At 41.3% G+C, this 21,269-nt stretch overlaps 1 protein-coding gene across 1 annotated transcript in view; it reads right to left on the bottom strand.

The window, feature by feature from the left end:
* Positions 1-816: 816 nt before the first annotated feature.
* THEM4 (thioesterase superfamily member 4) overlaps positions 817-21,269 on the bottom strand; it is a 33,187-nt gene continuing 12,734 nt past the window's right edge. Inside the window, exons 2-6 of the mRNA XM_049765983.1 lie at positions 17,440-17,617; positions 14,850-15,009; positions 14,066-14,176; positions 3,857-3,981; positions 817-1,057 (exon numbers count right to left, since the gene is read on the bottom strand). Coding sequence (XP_049621940.1) covers positions 1,017-1,057; positions 3,857-3,981; positions 14,066-14,176; positions 14,850-15,009; positions 17,440-17,617 — 615 coding nt within the window. The 3' untranslated portion in view covers positions 817-1,016. The remainder of the gene's footprint in view (positions 1,058-3,856; positions 3,982-14,065; positions 14,177-14,849; positions 15,010-17,439; positions 17,618-21,269) is intronic.

A 21,269-nucleotide genomic window follows, 5' to 3' on the forward strand; every position in this document is an offset into this window, starting at 1 on the left:
AGAGAGGTGTCATCATTTGGGGCCGGCGAGGTGGCGCTAGAGGTAAGGAGTCTGCCTTGCAAGCGCTAGCCAAGGATCAGGACCGTGGTTGGATTCCCCCGGCGTCCCATATGGTCCCCCCAAGCCAGGGACAATTTCTGAGCACTTAGCCAGGAGTAACCCCTGAGCATCAAATGGGTGTGGCCCGAAAAACAAACAAACAAAAAAAAAAAAAAGAGAGAGGTGTCATTAGAGTAGAGAAAGGTCCATTATGACAATGATAGTTAGAACTTATCACTCTTGGGGCCAGAGTGATAGCACAGTGGTAGGGCATTTACCTTGCACATGCTGATCCAGGACAGACCTGGGTTCTATCCCTGGCATCCCATATGGTCCCCCAAAGCCAGGTGCGATTTCTGATTGCATAGCTAGGAGTAACCCCTGAGCATCACTGGATGAGGCCCCAAAACCAAAAATAAAAACAACAAGAAAACTTATCACTGGGTGCTGAAAGGATAAAGTGACATGTATAGTACCCTTTAATTAACAATAATATAAATCACAGTGTCTAGAAGGGGAGGGGGGGCAAAATGCCTGCCCCACAGGCTAGTGGAAGGGAAACCAGGGACCTTGGTGACGGGAAAAGTACACTGGTGAAGGGTGGTGTACATTCTATGGCTGAAACTCAAGAATGAACAAGTTTGTAACACGGTGCTTAAATAGTTTATTTTTTAAATATGTAAACAACAACTTTAAAAACAACCTAACTAACTTTGTTATTTATAATTCATGCATACATACACACACGTGTGTGCCCACAGATTTCTTCTTCTTCCTTTTTGTTTTCTGGCATATTCAAGTTTGTGACTTTTTTTTCCCCCTTCCGTCTAGCGCTTCTGGTGTTGGATTCAGAGGGTTGTTGTTAGCTTCCCCTGGTGAGGGGCTCCACTGTGCAGAAGAGCAGGACTGGGGGAACTACTTCTTCCAGAGGAGGAAAAGTCTGAGGTGAACTGGTGTGGAACTCTCCAGTAGTTCCTTTATTGCAAACTTTTGTCGAGGTCCAGCTTTATAAATAAACCTAAAGCAAGCAAAATGGAAGATGATTAGAAGTCAAATGACTGCAACCAGGGAGGTCTCGTCTAAGGAAAAAAGACATGTATAAGGGAAGGCAATTAGACTCATGTTTGTAGCTCCAGTCCGTATGCTCTCCATCACGCTTCAGCCAAAGGAAACTTTTGATATCGTGAAAGTATATTAGCTCCCCAGGGAACCAGCTCCTCTGCCACTTGGTCATTTCATGGTTCATTACCACTTTCATTAGAGAGAGTCAAGGAAATGAAAGAGTGAATAAGTACAGCAGAGCCATCTGGTATTTTTATGGAAGGGTTAGTGAGATAGCAGCATAAGCCATGGCCTAGACTGGAGATTTTAGTCATGATCTTCCTGCTTTTCTTATTCATTATTCCCACAAATAGATGATAGGGTAAACACACATTCTGTCAGAGACCAAAATCACTAACTATAAATTAAAAAGTCTGATAAATGTGACTACTTGACATTAAAAGCTTATATTCATAAAAATAAAGCAATAAACCAATGTGCATATTACCAGGTGTGATTAAAAACCACAGTTTAGTATGTAATATATAAAGAAGTCAAATATATTTAAAGGAGATATATCTTATATAGCTAATATTTATATCTGACATATAATATATATTTATATATCTGATATATATTTATATATCTGATATATATATATATATATATACATATAAATGAAAAAAATGAGAAACTGAGCCAGAGCAATAGTCTAGTAGGTTGGGTGTTTGCTCCACATGCAACAAACTTGTGTTCAATGGCTGGTATCTCATAGGGTTCTCTGAGCACTTCCAGAAGTGTTTCCTGAGTGCAGAGCCAGAAGTAACCTTTGAGCATCACCAGGTGTGGCCCACTTCCCCCCTCAACTAAAGAAAAAGAAAAAAGAAAAAAGACTACAGAGTAAATAAACAAGAATTTAACAGACTGGAAACAAATATTGTTACTAAATATTTGACAACCTGTCCAATGCACAGGTGATCAGGGAAAGTGCTAGAGCATACTAAGGTGCCATTTATAACCATTCTACAGGTAAATACCAAGGGGTCTGATGCGACTATACTGAGAAGAGAAGAATTAAGGGAAGCCACGAAGGCTGGTGGGAGTGGAGTTTTTTCCATTGTTCACAAAACAATCTGGAATTCCTCTGCAAAGCTGAATACCCTCATCGACTACAACCAAGAATTTTGTTCGCTTGTATTGGGGCTACATTTGACCATGCTCAGAGTTTATTTCTGGCTCTGTATTCAGGGATCACACAGGCCTGGCACTGCTTGAGAACCTTATGTAGCACTGAGGATTGGTCAAATACAAGATAAGTGTCTTAATCTTTGTACTAGCTCTTCAGTCTGGGCCCAGAAAGTTTCTTCATTTTTTTGGCTACACCCACAGATGCTCAGGGGTTACTCCTCACTCTGCACCCAGGAATTACTCTGGCAATACTTAGATGACCTTATGAGAGGCCAGGGATCAACTCATGGTAGGCAGCATGCAAGGCAAGCTTTCCAGCCTTGACCTAGAAATTATTTTCTTAATGACATGCCCAAGCTCTCACCCTTGTACATGTAAAGGACATGAACAGGTTAACACCAGTGCTACAATTTGTGCTTCTCGTCATATGAAGGCTTCACTAAAAGCACCCAGCTTTATTGTGGAACTTAAATGGAAGGTAAAGTTTCAGCAACAATGACTCTTCCTATTGGGGCAGCCTGTCTCATATGGCATCCAAGTATGATCTACCAGTGGTATATGCACTGGGGTCCAAATGTTAATGAAATGGACCTATACCACAAGGAAAAAAAAATTCTTCTTATGGTATGGTACTACAATATAAACAATATAGTTTATTCTTGAACTGTAGTCTCTTTAACCAGTCCTTTGTCAACAGAGACTTATTTTTTTGCTTGTCCAAATAATGTTTCAGTCAGTAGCACGATTACTGGAGCCCTAGAGCAATCTTATACATGCTTTGCAACACATTTTAGCATCTTTATTGGATAAGGTCCCAAATACAGGCTAGAGAGTACAGGACTGAAAATTTCACGGATATTGGGAAAAATGAATGTTGACAAATAAGCAAGAAATGAGAACAATGCCAAATGTTACATGCAAAGTGACACTTTGCAAAAACACTGAATGCCAGCCTAATGCTGTTCAGTCCCTAAGCATTGGTATTCTTGCTATCACTTGCCATAAATGAGAGAAGCAGAAGCCAAGGCCCTTTTGTTGGGCCTATGAAACCCAATCAAGGGTCTTGGCCACCCCTAGTGGCCTGAAACACCTGGACACCCCCCCCCCACTCAGCCCAATAAAAGGCGCTAAAATATATGCTAGGTCCCGAGCCACTCTGCTCAGTCTTACAGGGTGCATGTGTCACATGTCACTACTAGGTCCTGTTTGCTTTCTCTCATGTGTTTTGATTAATACTATGTTCTACATACCAAGACCCTAGATAGAATCTTCCCCCATCTTCCACTAAACATAAAATATAACTTCCTCATTCTAAAAAGGGTATAAACTGGAGTAAAAAGAAAGAGTTGGCTCATGTGTGGCCAACCCAACTTTGGTCTCCCCCACCCACATACTAGCTGGTTCTCCGAGCACCCCCAGGAGTAATTCCTGAATGGAAAGCCAGAAGTAATCCCTGAGCCATTGCCAGGTGCAGCCAATGCCCCAGTCTTCCCCTTCTCCTGCTAAAATAACCCCCCAAAGCAAACATAACAAAAAATCAAAACTTCCAAGAATCTATACCGGAGCCTCAAGGGCAGCATTTTCTTACTTGTTGCCTCCGTGTATAGTGTCTTCTCGTCAGCACTTTGAACAGTACAGGACACATATACTTTCCTTCCTTCAATCTTATCCACTTGGCTATTGATGATAACAGTAGACAAAAGGGGGATAGGTCTGCAGAGAAAAAGAAGAAAAGTTCTGGTGAAATGTATGTATGTACTTATTTATTTATTGAGAGATAATCAAGGAACCAGTAAGGAGAGGGAAGTCATAGCCTAGTATCCTGGGAACTTGAAGAGAACTTTGCTCAGAGCTGACGCCAGCAGGCACCCCCTTCCTCTCAGCACCAGGCCTCCAAACTGGCTCTGGGGTAACTGGTTGCAGATCAGCCTGCTGGGAGAGGCTCAGAGCTGACCAGGGACTATGCTTCTGTGATGGTGCAGGTTGTCCCATTCGAAGGGATCAGAAGTCTTCAAAAAAAAAAAAAAAAAAAAAAAGGGCAAATAGGACAGTGGAAAACCCCAGTCTGCTGCTTTCATGATCTCTGTTAACAACAAAAATTATCCCCAAATTTCCTTTAGGAAATGTTATCATGATAACATATATATTATGTTATCATGATAACAACATATTGCCAGTAATAGCTACCCATGATTTCTCACAGAAGAGAGATCTTTCTCACAGATCTCTCAGTTGAGGCCAACATGGACCACCTCGGAGCATGCTGAACTGCAGTAGCAGAATCAATCACAGAAGGAGTGAGAAGGAGAAGTTTTCATTCATTGTATCTTACTGACTCTTTAATGTATTTAACTTCATCATTATTATGTTTTGTTAAATATATTTAACTTTAATTCATACTTATATGGCGATAGTTAAAGGCTACTACCACTTGAGAATCTTGGAGATTGATCACTGTAATGATAAAGGCCTATTTTTAATTTTTGTTAATAGATATAATTTTTATCTTTATTGAGATACTGTGAGTACAATATATATATATATTTTTGGTTTTTGGGACACATCCAGTGATGCTCAGGTGTTACTCCTGGCTATGAGCTCCTGGCTTGGGGAACCATATGGGATGCCGGGGGATCGAACTGCGATCCATCCTAGGCTAGTGTGTACAAGGCAGATGCCTTACTGCTTGCGCCACTGCTCTGGCCCCAAGTTGCAATACTTTTAAGGATGATTTCACATAATTTCATTACTAGAGAACTTCAAGATCCTTCCTTGCAGCTCCTCTAAATTCAGTTTTGTAGATCAACATTCAATTTTATAGCTAAAGTCTATTTATTTGGCTTTTGGGCACACCTGGCAATGGTCAGGGCTTATTCCTAGCTCTGTGCTCAGGAACCATTCTTGGCAGAATTGGGAAATCATATGGGGTGACAGGGATCAAACCCAGATCTGCCACATGCAAAGCAAGTGCCCTTCCACTGTACTATTATTGCTCTAGCCTTTAAAAGTGTCCCTTTATTTTTATTTATTTTTGGTTTTGGGGTCACACCGAGCAATTCTCAACTCTCCTACCTCTGTTTTCTTGGAGGGACTCTGCGGACCATATGGGATGTCAGGGATGAAACTTGATTCAGTTGCATGCAAAGTAAATGCCCTATCCTTAGGGCCCCCAAAGGTCTCCCTTTAAAGGTGAAATTTCAGCTTGCAGAAACTGGGGCGCTGAAAAATGAGTTCTGTGCTCCTATAGTACCACCTTGTGGACAGAAGAATTATTTCAGGTAGCAAAGAAGTTAGCAATGTGATTTTCTTGAACCTCTTTACTGAAAAAAATGAACCTTGCTTTTATTTCTTTACATATTCCCTTGGGCCTCCTTTTATATTATGTATCTTTTTGGCACACATTCTTAAGTCCCGAGAGTCTAAATCAGTTACTTACTATTTTTGTTTGTTTGTTTGTTTGTTTTGTTTTTGGGTCACACCCGGCGGAGCTCAGGGATTATTCCTGGCTCTGCACTCAGAAATCGTTCCTGGCAGATGTGGGGGTGTAGCTCAGGGGTAGAACATTTGACAGCTAAGATTGTTCCTGGCAGGCATGGGGTACTATATGGGATGCCTGGATTCCAACTATTGCCCGCCCTGGATTGGCTGTGTGCAAGGCAAACGCCCTACCACTGTGCTATCTCTCCGGCCCTAGTTACTTACTATTTCTTCTATTTCCTATGGTGGTCTATTTCATTGTGTATTTTGCATAGATCTAGTTGTAAGGAAGAATATTCTTCACAATTCGGGGGTTAAAGAGATTTTACAGTGGGTAGAGCACTTACTTGGCACATGGCAGGCCCAATTTGATCCCCAGAACCCTAGGTAGTCCACAAGAACCTCTAGGAGTGATCCCTGATCACAGAGGCAGGAATAAGATCTGAGCACAGCTGGGAGTGATCCAAAAACAATAATAAGAATAAGGGTGTTTGCCTTGCACATGGCCAACCCAGATTTGATCCCTGGCATTCCATACGGTCCCCCGAGCCTGGCGGGAATAATTTAACACCACAACTATAAGAGAGCCAGATTCTGTCTGTGAGACGGTGGCCAAGTTTGTAAGCACCACAGCCTGACGTGCAACCATCAGAGAATGCCATTTCTCACAGAAGCTTTAAAAATAAAAGCAGAATTTGGAGGGATATAGAAGGCACTACATATGGCAGGAGTCAGTTTCCACTCCTGTTTCTGGTTCTGTGCTTAATTAAGGTGGCTCCTGGCGGTGCTCAGAGGACTATTTGGTGCTGGGGATCAAATCTGGGTATCCCCTATGCAAAACATGTACTCAAACCTTTGAGTCTTTTTTTTTTCTCCAGCCCTTAGACTTATGTATAAAATATAAAATTTCCACTTTCAGGCACATGTAACAAGGCATAAATGCAAGATTTCACAGACTTTTTGTTGTTGTTGTTGTCATTCTGGAGCCCCATACCTGGTGGAGTTCAGGCTCTGGTATCAGTGAGTACTGGAGAGAGAACCTGTGTTGGCTGCATACAAGGCAAGTCCTAACCTCCATACTATTTTTCTTGCCCTTACTGATACTTTTATATCCATAACATAACAGCATTATTCAAAATAGTCAAGAAATGGAAGATAGTTTTTCTTTCCCCAATTTCAAACTAGACTATAAAGCTATAGTAATCAAAACAAGTGGAAATGGAATAAGGAAGCCTCTCAGACCAATGGAATACAATCGAGATTCCAGAGCCAGATACGCAGGTATGTGTGTAGCTGATTTTTTTTTTCTTTTTTTGGGCCACACCCGTTTGACGCTCAGGGGTTACTCCTGGCTAAGCGCTCAGAAATCGCCCCTGGCTTGGGGGGACCATATGGGACGCCGGGGGATCGAACCGCGGTCCTTCCTTGGCTAGCGCTTGCAAGGCAGACGCCTTACCTCCAGCGCCACCTACCCGGCCCCAAACAAAGATTTTTTTTTTTTTTTTTTTGGTTTTTGGGCCACACCCGGTAACGCTCAGGGGTTACTCCTGGCTATGCGCTCAGAAGTTGCTCCTGGCTTGGGGGACCATATGGGACACCGGGGGATCGAACCGCGGTCCGTCCAAGGCTAGCGCAGGCAAGGCAGGCACCTTACCTTTAGCGCCACCGCCCGGCCCCGTGTAGCTGATTTTTAATAAAGGGACAAACATTATGAAAACGAACAAGGAAAATATTTTTAGCAAATGATGCGAGGAAAACTGATTAGTGGCAGAAAAGGAAACAACATCAGACCTCTTTATAATAATATATACAAAATTCAAATCAAAATGGATTAAAATTCTGAATGTATACATTATACTGAGATAAAGTAGTCTTTGGCAGGAGGGGAGAAAAGCTACAGAGAGACGTTTTGATAGTATGATGGCATGAAAACTTTGCTGGTGGATACAGTGAGGATTCTACACTTATAGAGGCGTAAGCTGTACTCCCCAAATTTTATAGTATTGTTAACCAACAGTAAAACTTTTGTTTTTAAAGGTTAAGACAATAAATGTTATGTCTTTTATTGTTTTTGCAACTGAAAATTATGTAAGACACAATAAAGGCCTAATGTGAAATACCAGAACTCATGACCTTGTTAAATATTAATCATCTTACAGCTCTGACATTGAAATGACCTAGCACCAAAGTTCAGTCTGAAAACAAAAAATACCTCTCCAAAAGCTGTATCTGTCATGTTTATATTTTACTCTTTGGAAGGGGAATTGTGAAAGAAGTATGGAGAGTGACAGGGCAGGTTTGGGGAAGTTGCATTTAAAGAGTTCTGCTTACAGTGCTGGATCGTGATGGTAGCATGGTGTTTGCCTGTATGTACCCGAGTTTGGTTAGAACCCTGGCATCCTGTACAGTCCCCAAGTGCTGTTAGGAGTAATTCCTGACTTCAGAGGCAGCTATTGCTCTGGCCCCCTCCCTTCCTTCAACTCTTGATGGGCCAGATCAGCAGCTGGAACAAATCAATTGAGCAACTGTGTGCATGTGCAGTGGCCATACCTACATATTCAATTAATTCTTCTACATATCCATATGTATGTGGAATATTGAAATTTTAAAGTTGAAGTGGGAGGAGAAGTAAAAATCTTCAAGAACATGGTTTAGTCAATAAACTGGGAAAACTGGATCCTTGCTGGGAAAAGTTATGTGTAAGCTATAATTATTCAAATAAAGGTACCCTTTAATTAGAAAGGTTGGGTTCTGTCCTCCCATCCCAGATGTTAGAAAGGGCCAATTGAGGTGCTAACTCATGGACTGTGAGTTAATTTGTTGTATACTGTGATTTTGAGTCAAAATTCATTTAATGTTTCTTGAGATCTCTATTATGGTCTTGAGGCTTTAATAAAGTAATGTCATAGTACTAACAATAATTCTCAGATCTGAGAAATACAAAGTTTAGCTAAATCCATAAACCAATATCAATACTTAACCCAGAGCAATAGTACAATAGAAAGGGTGCTTGGCTGACTCAGGTTAGATCCCTAACGCAACATATGGTTCCCCCAAACCCCCCAGGAACGATTCATTAGTGCACAGCCAGCAGCAATCCCTGAGCATCACTAGGTATGAACCAAAACCAAACAGAAAAAAAAAAACAACAACTAAAAAACAGAAAACTAAAAGGAATTTTTGACCTTCAAACTAAGGTAAACACAGATAATCAAGAACTTTGCCCCTTTTCCTTCTAAACCTTATATTTACACAAGATTGCAGATTGCTATAACTAAACTTGTACGCAAGACTATCTAAGCTGTGTACTGAAGATGGAGAGAAAAAGTGAGGCTGGAGTCATTTTTAAAATATAAACTGCAGAAGTTCTACTTAGATCTTCAGCGATAATTGAATATGAAGGAATGGGCAAAGAATGAATGAAAATGTATGTGCATTTATAGCTTTGCAAGCACACATCAGGAAGAAGGGGTCTACATAAATAGTTTAATGACACAGCTTATAAAATTAGAAAATGATCAATGAAAGGAACCAAAAATAGGTAGGTAGAAGGAAATAACAAAGCTTAGAGCAGAAATCAATGAAGTAGAAAGCCAAAAAACAATCCAAAAGATCAAAAGCAGTGAGCCAAATGAGATGCAGAACAACTCCATACAGTGGAAGAGATTGGAAGAAAATCTTAAAGCAAATGATCAGACAATGGATAAACTACTCAAAGAATGTGAAGTGATGGAAAGAGAAGTCTTTGATAAACTCAACAGAAACTCAACATAGGAATCCAAATTAGAGTCCCAGAGACCCAGGAAGAAAATAATAAGAGGAGATGGAGGAAGAGTGAGAAGAGGAAGTGGAGAAATAAGAAGAGGAGTAAGAAGGAGGAGAAGAGGAAGAAGAGGAAGAAGGAAAAGAAAAAGAGGAAGAGGAGGAGGAGAAAGAGGAAGAAGAGGAAGAAAAAGGAGAGAGGAAGAAGAAGAAAAAAAAGAAGACAAGAAAAGAGAAAGAAGAGGAAGTGGAGGAGGCTAGGAATGTGGTTCAATTTGTAGAGCAGAGGGCCTATATGTGTCAATGCCTAGATTTGATTTCAGATAATCTCATATCCATGCTCTAATATTCTCACAACTTGTATAAATTCATGTATATCTATCGGTATGTATAAAAATAGTGATATACTTATGCATGCCCACATCTAATAAAGCAACTGTAAAAAATTAAATAAATAAAATAAAACAAAAAGTTATATACATAAAAAAAGGAAAGACAAAGAACTAGGGTTTTAAATAGAGAATGGGAAAGTGAAATAGTTTTCAAAAAAATGAAATAGAGTTGAAGAAACTTAGTACATTGGATAAGTATGTGTGGGAAAAGAGGACTCAAAAAGGGCTGATTCTTAAAAAAAAAAAAAAAGAAAGAAATTTTATCCGAAAAGAGGAAGTGTGACTGTCACAATGGCAATCTTAAACTTACCAAAACAAAAGAAAAATGGGGAGCAGGCAATGTGCCTAATCCTCATTCTACACTTTCTTTTTTGGTTTGTCTGTTTTTTGCTATTGTTGTTGGTTTTTTTGGGGGGGGCGGCCACACCCAGTGACGCTCAGGGGTTACTCCTGGCTATGCGCCCAGAAATCGCTCCTGGCTTGGGGGATCATATGGGACACCAGGGGATCTAACCGTGGTTCACCCTAGGTTAGCACTGGCAAGACAGATGCCTTACTTATCCGCACCCTGGGTCCGGCCCGTCTGTTTTGTTTTTAGGTCACACCCAGTGGTACTCATGAATTGTCACTAACTGCACTGAGGAGTCACTCCTGGTGGGCTCAGGGATAGTGGGGATCAAATCCAGGGTAGCTGTGTGCAAGGCAAGTGACCTATCACTCTTCCCTCATTCTACACTTACTTTTGCCCTCTTGTCTCTGAATTTTCAGTCCTGGGGCCGGAGAGATAACATGGAGGTAGGGTGTTTGCCTGGCATGGCAGAAGGATGGTGGTTCTAATCCCGACATCCCATAGGGTTCCCCGAGCCTGTCAGGAGCGAACTCTGAGCGTAGAGCCAAGAGTAACCTCTGAGCGCTGCCAAGTGTGACCCAAAAACCAAAAAAAAAAAAAAAAAAAAGTTTTCAGTCCCAGACGGTAACATTCAAATTCTGTAATGTTTTTATGTTTGTGTCTGATTAAATGTGTTATAAAATTATGTTTTGTAGTAACTTATATGGGAGTAATATGAAAATTTGCAAGGTTCATGAAAACTAGGAGTCAAGAATTGCTAACGAATAGTTTCTACATAGCAATGAACATGAGTTTAGTATAATATTTAACAACTGGCTTGAGGGGCTGGAGAGATAGCATAGAGGTAGGGTGTTTGCCTTGCATGCAGAAGGACGGTGGTTCGAATCCTGGCATCCCACATGGTCCCCCGAGCCTGCCAGGAGTGATTTCTGAGCATAGAGCCAGGAGTAATCCCTGAGTGCTGCTGGGTGTGACCCAAGAACCAAACCAAACCAAAACAAATAAACAACAACAAAAAAAAACCAACTGGTTTGAGACTATGTCATATTTGTTTTATGCTTAAGATATTCAAAATATTTTTTGTCTTGGGACTGGAGTGGTGGTGCAAGTGGTAGGGCGTCTGCCTTGCATGGGCTAGCCTAGGATGAACCACAGTTCTATTCCCCCAGTGTTCCATATGGTCCCCAAAGCCAGGAGCGATTTCTGAGCGCATAGCCAGGAGAAACCCCTGAGCATCACTGATGTGGCTCCAAGACAAAAACAAAACAAAAAACATTTTTTGTGTTTAAGCAAATTACCTGAAGCAATGTGGATAACTGCATCCTGATATAAGTGAAAATTTGCTTTTCTCTCTCACTTTATGCCTTTTGTATAGTTTTACTTCATGGCAATGTCTTGTTTCAAAGACATAAGAAGACAGACAATCCTGTAAGTGAAAGGGCTGTAATATACTTTGAAATCACTGTGAAAATTTTGTGTTTGAGACATTTAGAAGAAACTCCCGAACCAAATTAAGTATTTGACCAATTAGAGTTTACTTAGGAATGGTGCCTAGTTTTAATTTTGATTTTACGTGTTAATTTTATTTATTATTATTGGTTTGGGATCCATATCTGGTTGTGCTCAGGGTTTATTCCCAGCTCTGCACTCGGGGATCACTGCTATTGGGCTCTGGGGGCCATCTGGTGCCATAAGGGACTGAACCTGGAATGGATGCGTGTAAGCCAAGCACTTTACCTACTAGACTATCTCTCCAGTCCCAAAATAGATAGTTGTTAGCTAATGGTTCAGTGTAAGAATAACCCTAACCCTAACCCTAACTTATAACTTATGACTGACTAAACTTTTCTAGCTTTGTGTTACTTGCTGATCCTAAATTTGAGATGACAATGATTCCATTTAATGGGCCTTTTTCCCAATCTCCTTTATTACTAACATCAAGTAGGTTGTACACCTGTCTAGAAATTCTCTTTAAAAGAAAGAACAGAGGGACCGGAGAGATAGCATGGAGGTAGGGCATTTACTTTGCATGCAGAAGGATAGTGGTTTGAATCCTGGCATCCGATATGGTCCCCCGAGTCTGCCAGGAGCAATTTCTGAGCACAGAGCCAGGAGGAACCCCTGAGCACTGCCGGGTATGACCCCAAAACCAAAAACCAAAAAAAAAAAAAAAAAAGAAGGAACAGAGATTGGAGCTGTAGGTCAAAGGCCTTTCATGTGTGAGGCCCTATGTTTGAACTCTGGCATTGCAAAAGACTAATAGCAAATAGACCCAGATCAGGGTTTACTCCTGGCTTTAAAACTCAGGGATCAGTCCTGGTGGGGTTTGGGAAAATCGTATGAACTTCTTGGGTTGGCCACATAAAGGTCATTGTCCTATCTGCTGAGCTATATCTCTGGTCCCCAAATGGAGCTACTATATATAACTTAAGTGCTTCCTTCTGAGTGAAGATCCACAAAGTCCTTCTAGAAACTTCATATTCCAGAACTTTCTGATTGCAAACTATATTTCTTTTTTTTTTGTTGTTTTTTTGTTTTTTTTTTGGGCCACACCGGGCGTTGCTCAGGGGTTACTCCTGCTGTCTGCTCAGAAATAGCTCCTGGCAGGCACGGGGGACCATATGGGACACCGGGATTCAAACCAACCACCTTTGGTCCTGGATCGGCTGCTTGCAAGGCAAACACCGCTGTGCTATCTCTCCGGGCCCGTGTATTCTGCCCCTATTTCTTTTCCTCTTCAGTTCTTACAGTATGTGTGAGTAAGTAGCATGACAAAAGAATTAAAAAGACCATGCAGAAGCTATTGGTTTTAACTCTGTGATACCAGAGTTCCCACCCAGAGCCCAAGTCTGGGCCTAGATTCTAAGCTTTGCTTCTCAGGGACATCAAACTCATTTCACTGCCTTCTATTTCTCTATGAAGTTATGGAAATACTAAGTTTTCTTCTGTGGTAAATGTGGGCACATCACTCAAATTCCTTCTTGTACATTATCACCTTCTAAAAGCTTTAGACAAATAAAAGCTTGGGCTCCCCCACTGTACTTCATCCTTGACCTGGTGATTTAATCTAGGGTCTGTCTGACTCATACACCATGCCAGAAATATAGGAATTTCTGGTGCTGAGGTCAGATCCTTTGAGTTACTCTGTAGCTGACATATGAAAGCAGATGAAAATATTAGCTCACTAACCGAAGGCAGGGACAGGCCTGTGGCACCTGTCACTGCAGACACCCTGAAATGCTGAGTCTGCTGCCATCTTGGGCAGGACTGTGAGAGCAATCTGAGTTGTCTGCTATGATATTATGGATTGACCCATTTCTACCTTCCTCATTCTATGCCTTTTACTCATTGATTGGAATCAGCTTTGAACGTAGCACTTTGGATTGGTGAGGAGACCAGTTGGTCCCACCTTCCAGGTGTGATAAATTCCCTCAGATTAAAATTCTGGGTTGGAGAGGAAGTAGCCTCTTACATTTTCCAAATCTCCTGGGAGATAGCATCTTGGAGGTATGCCTTGCTAGGAGCTAAGAGTAACATGGGGAACTCCTCAAAAGCCTTTTCTCCCTACATGCATGTGTATATGAATTATTTTCCAGACCATCATCTGATTCCAGACCTGAGTCTCTCCAGTGTTCTGGTGTTCGAACCCGAGTAAGACTTAATTCAATAGTCTGCTATCCCTTCCAAGCCAGACTATCTCCCTTCCTTGGTGTCACTGAAGGGACCACTTCCTCAACAATTACAGGAAAGCCGCAGAACTTTCTGGAGCCTGTGGCTAAAAGACCCATTCCATCCCTCTAATGATGCATGAGCTTACTTTTTGTAATTGATGTTGAGATTGGCGGTCATGACAATCCCTCCAAATATTAATGCAGCCGTGCCAACAGTCCCGTCAATCATGGTGGCAATGGCGCCTCCGTGAAGGAACCTAGTTATAAAAGAAAGGAAAGGGGCATGTTTGCCAAAGTTCCGAAGAGATGACAGAGTTATAGTCCCACAGGGAGGATTCTGGCTTTACATCTGGCTGACCCAGGTTTGATCCCCAGGGGCATATTTCTCTCTCCCCCTGCCCCACCATCTCCACCAGGAGTGGTCCTTGAGAGTAGATCTAAGAATAAGCCCTGAGCACTGCAAGGTATTGCCAACAACCTGAAAAAACAAAAACAAAAACAAAAACAAAAACAAAGAAAAAAAAACCAGGTATTTACAGAGATAGTATAGTATATACAGTGGGTAAGGCACTTGCCTTATACACAGCTGACCCGAATTTGAGGCCTAGCACCCCCAATGGGTTCCCTTGCCCTTCTAGTACTGATCCCTGAGCACCACTGGGTGTGTCTTTCTCTCAAAAAATAAGAAAAATGATGTGAAAATCCATCTCTTTTGACTCTCATTCTTTTATTTATTTATTTTTTTTGGTTTTTTGGGTCACTCCTGATGACGCTCAGGGAGTGTCTGGCTATGTGCTCAAAAACCGCCCCTGGCTTGGAGGATCATATGGGATGCCGAGGGATCCAACCACAGTCCATCCTAGGTCAGCGCATGCAAGACAAATGCCCTGCCGCTTGCACCACTGCTCCAGCCTTTGACTCCATTCTTACCCAGGCCCTCCTTGCAGGAAAGGGCCTCCTTGAAACAAGCAGACTGTCCTTTTCTCAGCCTCTGTATAGAACATTACATATTCGAACCCTAGACCATCCTCAAGGCTTCTTGTAAAGAGTCGGGCAAGGGACATTTGTTCTTCCTTGATCTTCTTTGCATCTGTTGGGAGGCAAGACGGATTCACTTTAGCAAACTTTATCCACACCTATAGGAATCACTCACCCCTGGATGACAGTCAGGTAAAGAAATTCTGGGAAGGGGCCGGGCTGTGGCGCTAGAGGTAAGGTGCCTGTCTTGCCTGCGCTAGCCTAGGATGGACCGCGGTTCGATCCCCCGGCGTCCCATATGGTCCGCCAAGCCAGGAGCGACTTCTGAGCGCATAGCCAGGAGTAACTCCTGAGCGTCACCGGGTGTGGCCCAAAAACCAAAAAAAAAAAAAAAAAAAAGAAATTCTGGGAAGACTTTCTGTTTCCCCAAAGCAGAAAACAGGACCTGTGTACTTAAAAACTCAATCTATTTTTTTTTTTTTTGCTCTGTTTTGTTTCTATTTCGGGACCGTGGTTATTGTTTGGTTGTTGTCTTTGTTGCTGTGGTGCTTTTCATTTTTGCTTTTTGTTTGTTTGTTTGATTTTTTGTATTGCTATGTTTTTCTTCATTTCCCCCTTTTTTTCTCTTAAATTGATACTTATAGCCTCTATAAGGGCTCCTTCCGGTTATTGCTTGTTTGATTTTTGCCCTTTTTTTCCTTCAAACAGAACCACATAACTTGAACCAACCTGTTCTGCCTCATAAATTGAGGGGGAAATAATGGATGGTACCAAGACCAAACAGCTGTATGAACATTGAGTAGAAATAAAAAAATGATTATACTTAAACACCAAATCCAAAGCCAACGACAACAGAATGGATACCCAATCTACAACAAGCTAGACCCAGAGGGAACCACTGATACTAGCAGCCTGGGGGACAAAAGAGGGGGATATGGAATGCATGCTGGGAACAGGGGTGGAGGGAGGACAACAGCGGTAGGGTGTTTGCCTTGCATGAAGCCAATTCAGGACGAATGGTGGTTTGAATCCTGGCATCCCTTGAGCCTGCCAGGAGCGATTTCTGAGCGCAGAGCCAGGAGAAACCCCTGAGCACCGCTGGGTATGACCCAAAAAAGCAACAACAAAAATTTGTCATTTAATGAGATTTACTTAGAAAGGTATGAGGTGAGAGAAATTGAGGAATACATGTTCAAGAGAAAGCTTTGGGCTGGAGAGAGCCAATAGTATAGGATGTGAGGCTGGAATGATAGTACAATGGGTAGAGTGCTTGCCTTGGATGTTCGATTCTGGCATCCAATATGGTTCTATGAGCACTGCCAGGGGTAATTCTTGAGTGCAGAGCCAGGAGTGACTCTTAAGCATCACCTGGCAGTGCTCAGAGCTTACTCCTTGGCTCTACATTCAGGACTCACTGATGGTGGGTTTGGGGACCACATGGGATGCTGGAGATCAAATCTGGGTTGGCCAAATGCAAGACCTTACCCACTGTACTATTGCTAAGATCCTATAGATCTATTCTTGATAAGAGACCATGAAAGGGTTTCTATACCTTTTAAGTCATCTGTGCAGAGCATAGAACTCAATCTTGATTATTTTAGAAGGTGGGATTTTTGTTGTTGTTGCTATTTGTCAATATGTTACTTGCTTTTAAAGTCTCCCTTTGGTTAAATGAACTCTATAGGTTTTTTCACAGTGATCTGTGATGCTATTTAGTCAAGTGTTTACAAGTTTGGTCCAAGGCTCTAGAAACAATCTGAGAGACAACAGATGAGTGAATAAAAAAATATTATAGCGGGGCCTGGAGAGATAGCACAGCGGCGTTTGCCTTGCAAGCAGCCGATCCAGGACCAAAGGTGGTTGGTTCGAATCCCGGTGTCCCATAGGGTCCCCTGTGCCTGCCAGGAGCTATTTCTGAGCAGACAGCCAGGAGTAACCCCTGAGCACCGCCGGGTGTGGCCCAAAAACCAAAAACCAAAAAAAAAAAAAAAATTATAGCCTGTATACACAATGAAATACTATGCAGCTATGAGGAAAAATGAACTCATAAAATATGCTTAGACATGGTTAGACATGAAGAGTTTCATGATGAGTCAGAGGGAAAGGGACATATATAGAATGATTGCATTTATTTGAATATGAATTTGAATATGAAAAAGTATGAGAATAATATCCAAAGATAATAAAATGGCAGGTGAGAGCAATGCAATTAGGACAGAGAAGGGACTAAAACAATAATAGTTGGAAATAATCATTCTGAGCAAGAACTGGATACTGAAAGGAGATAAATTAATATGCATGATACCCCCCTTCGCTAATAATATTACAAACTATGGTACCTGAAAAGGAAAAAGAGAAAGGGAGAGTAAGGGAGGTAGAGAGAGGGAGGAGAGAGAGAGGGAAGAGAGAGAGAGAGTGAGAGTGAGAGAGAGGAGAATATAGCCCCTTTTTGCTCTTGAAGACACTCTTCTTTTTTCCAGTGGTAATTATACTCTCCTATCAGTTATTTAAATATTCTTTATCAGAGAGTTCAGGGACTTGCCAAGAAGGTGGGTTTTGTAGTCCTGGTCTTGCTGAGGTTTATATGAAGGTATACGTTCCCAGGAGCCATCTTCACATTTTTTCATGAACTGCTCAAAGAGGCGTTTTAGATCTTGGTTCCAGCAGTTATTGGGTAGAGAACAATCTTTTTGACTGACTTGTGCAGAAGAAAATGACCTCTGAAAGACAGAGAGGGGGAGGAGTAAATGGAAGTGCGTCTTGTTTCGTAACATCTTCTGTTTGCTAAGAGTTTCTTGCTGCCTTTCCTTTTCTCAGAAGCAAGTCATTTTGGAGAGGAAATAAACTTCAAAGAGGTACCACATAACCCCTGAGCACTACCAGCTGTAGCCCCGAAGCAAAACAAAACAAAACAAAACAGAAATCACCTTTCTATAGATCTTTGTCATCACTGACTTATGACAATGAAGTCAAACTCTGATGTTAAAACCAAAACAACATCTCAAGGGGGATTCCCACCCTCCCTGTATTTGGCTGGCTTGATCTTGCATCTCATATTTTTTTAAAACATTTTTTTTGTTAGTTTTTGGGTCACCCCAGCAGCACTCAGGGGTTACTCCTGGCTCTATGCTCAGAAATTGCTCCTGGCAGGCTCAGGGGACCATATGGGATGCAGGAATGCAAATCACCGTCCTTCTGCACGCAAGGTAAACACCCTACCTCCATGCTATCTCTCCAGCTCCCTTTTAAAACATTTTTAAAAAAAGTTTTTGGTCGAGGGGAAGCTGCTGAACTCTGCTGGAACTCAGATGTCAGCACCCCTATCTGCCTGTTTTCTGTGCTGTGCTCCATTTTCAGCCTGATTTCATCCTGTGTGTGGCTCATCTGAGGACGGCTCACCTTCCCTGGAAGTGAGTTTACAAGCCTAGAAAGGGTGGAGCCTGAGGACAATGGGGAAACAACGCAGGCCAGCGCCAGACATAGAGAATGACAATGGCAACTCTGATGACTTGAACACGACCAACCAACTAGTCAGTCTCTCAGATAAGGAGTTTAGAGTCGCAATATGGAAAATGTTCAAAGAAAGTATAGAAGAGAATACTAATAAGAATCAAGAGAATATGAAGATAGAAATCAGAAAACTCCAAACTGAAATTTCAGGTCAAATAACAGGTCTGAAAAACTCAGTAGATGAATTGAAGAAAAACATGGTTGAGCTTTCCCACGGGTTAACAGCAGCTGAGGATAGAATTAGTACACTGGAAGATGAGATGAATAACAATTCCATATAGCAGAAGAAATTCAAAAAAAGCCTCAATGATCGAACATGGAAAAATTACTCAAAGAATGGGAACAGTTGAAAATAGAAGTCTATGATAAGCTCAACAGAAACAACTTAAGAATCATTGGAGTCCCAGAGACCCAGGAAGAAAATCTCCAGGAAGAATCAACAGTCAAGAACATCATTAAAGAGAAACTACTAGAGCTAATGAATACATGTGATCAAATCCTGCATGCCCGAAGAGTACCAACTAAAAGAGACCCCAAAAAAACACCCCAAGACACATCCTAGTCACAATGACGAATCCCACAGATAGAGACAGAATTCTGAAAGCAGCAAGATCGAAAAGAGAAATTATATTCAAGGGAACATCCTTGAGATTTACTGCAGACCTGTCACCGGAAACACTCAAGGCCAGAAGGCAGTGGTGGGACATAGTGACAAAACTCAATGAAATAAATGCTTCGCCTAGAATACTGCACCCAGCAAAACTCACTTTCAGGTTTGAAGGAACAATACATGGTTTCACAGACAAACAACAGCTCAGAAACTTTACAGACTCAAAACCATTCTTAAAAGAAAAACTGAATGGCCTACTTTAAGACAAGACTGACCAACAGACACACCAAACTTCGATATAAAGATGGCACTAACTCCAAGGACAATTCTTTCTCTCAATGTCAATGGACTAAATGCACCAGTTAAGAGACACAAAGTGGCTAAATGGATCAAAAACTCAATCCAACCTTCTGCTGCCTACAAGAAATGCACCTGAATAGTCAGAACAAACATAGACTCAAAATAAAAGGCTGGAGGAAAATCATCCAAGCAAACAACACCCATAAAAAGCTGGAGTGGTCATACTAATATCAGATGATGCAAACTTTATACTTGGGAAAGTTGTAAGGGACAAAGGTGGACATTTTGTATTAATCAAGGGATACATACAGCAGGAAGAAATCACTCTCCTAAACATATATGCACCGAATGAGGGGCCAGCAAAATATTTAATACAATTGTTGACAAATCTGAAAAATAATATCAATAACAACACAATAATTGTGGGAGACCTCAACACAGCATTGTCACCACCTGACAGGTCAACCAGACTGAAACCCAACAAGAATATACTAGACCTGGAAAGAAAAATGGAAGAGGTCTCGTAGATATATACAGGACACTCCACCCCAGAAGCCTGGATACACATTCTTCTCTAATGTACATGGGACATTCTCCAGGATAGACTACATGCTAGCACATAAAACATACCTCCATAATATCAAGAGGATAGAAATTTTGCAGGCTACCTTCGCTGATCACAAGGCCCTGAAATTATATGTGAACTACAAAGGGACACAGAAGAAAAACTTTAATACCTGGAAGTTAAACAGCCTAATACTGAATAACCAGTGGGTCCGAGATGAAATCAAAAAGGAAATCAAAACCTTCCTGAAAACAAATGGCAATGAAGACACAAACTATCAGAACCTATGGGACACAGCAAAAGCGGTACTGAGATGAAAATTTATAGCTTTGCAAGCACACATCAGGAAAGAAGAAGGGGTATAGCTGAATAGCTTAATGACGCAGCTCATAGAATTAGAAAGTACTCAACAAAAGGACCGAAAAATAGGGAGACAGAAGGAAATAACAAAGCTGAGAGCAGAAATCAATGACGTGGAAACCCGAAAAACAATCCAAAAGATCAGCGAAAGCAGAAGTTAGTTCTTTGAAAAAATAAACAAGATTGATAGATCACTGGCAAAACTAACAAAGAAAGAGAGAGAGAGAAACTTGATAACTCGTATTAGGAATGAAAAAGGAGAGATCACTACTGATATGGTAGAGATTCAAAGGGTAATCAGAAAATACTTTGAGAAACTATGCCACTAAAAATAAAAACCTGGAAGAAATGGATAAATTTTTGGACTCTTAAAATCTTCCACAGTTGAATGAAGAGGATGTAGCATATCTAAACACACCCATCACTATTGAGGAAATTAACACAGTAATCAAATGTCTGCCCAAAAACAAAAGTCCAGGCACAGATGGATTTACTAATGAATTCTTTCAAACCTTACAAGAGGAACTTCTACCAATCCTGGCAAGACTCTTTCATGAAATCGAAAAAACAGGAACACTTCCAAATAGCTTTTATGAAGCCAACATCACCTTGATACCTAAACCAGACAGAGATGCTACCAAAAAAGAAAATTACAGACCAATATCGCTGATGAATACAGATGCAAAGATCCTCAACAAAATCCTGGCAAATAGGATTCAATGCCTCATTAAGAAGATCATCCACTACGATCAAGTAGGTTTCATCCCAGGAATGCAAGGATGGTTTAACATCCGTAAATCTATCAACATAATACACAACATCAACAAGAAAAATAGAAATCACATGATCATATTAATAAACACAGAGAAAGCATTTGATAAGGTCCAACACCCATTCTTGATCAAAACTCTCAGCAAGATGGGAATGGAAGGAACCTTTCTCAATATAGTTAAGGCCATCTACCACAAGCCAGAGGCAAATATTGTCCTCAATGGAGAAAAACTGAAAGCCTTTCCTCTAAATTCTG

Source organism: Suncus etruscus, chromosome 19, assembly GCF_024139225.1.
Source record: "Suncus etruscus isolate mSunEtr1 chromosome 19, mSunEtr1.pri.cur, whole genome shotgun sequence".
NCBI classification, from domain to species: Eukaryota; Metazoa; Chordata; class Mammalia; order Eulipotyphla; family Soricidae; genus Suncus; species Suncus etruscus.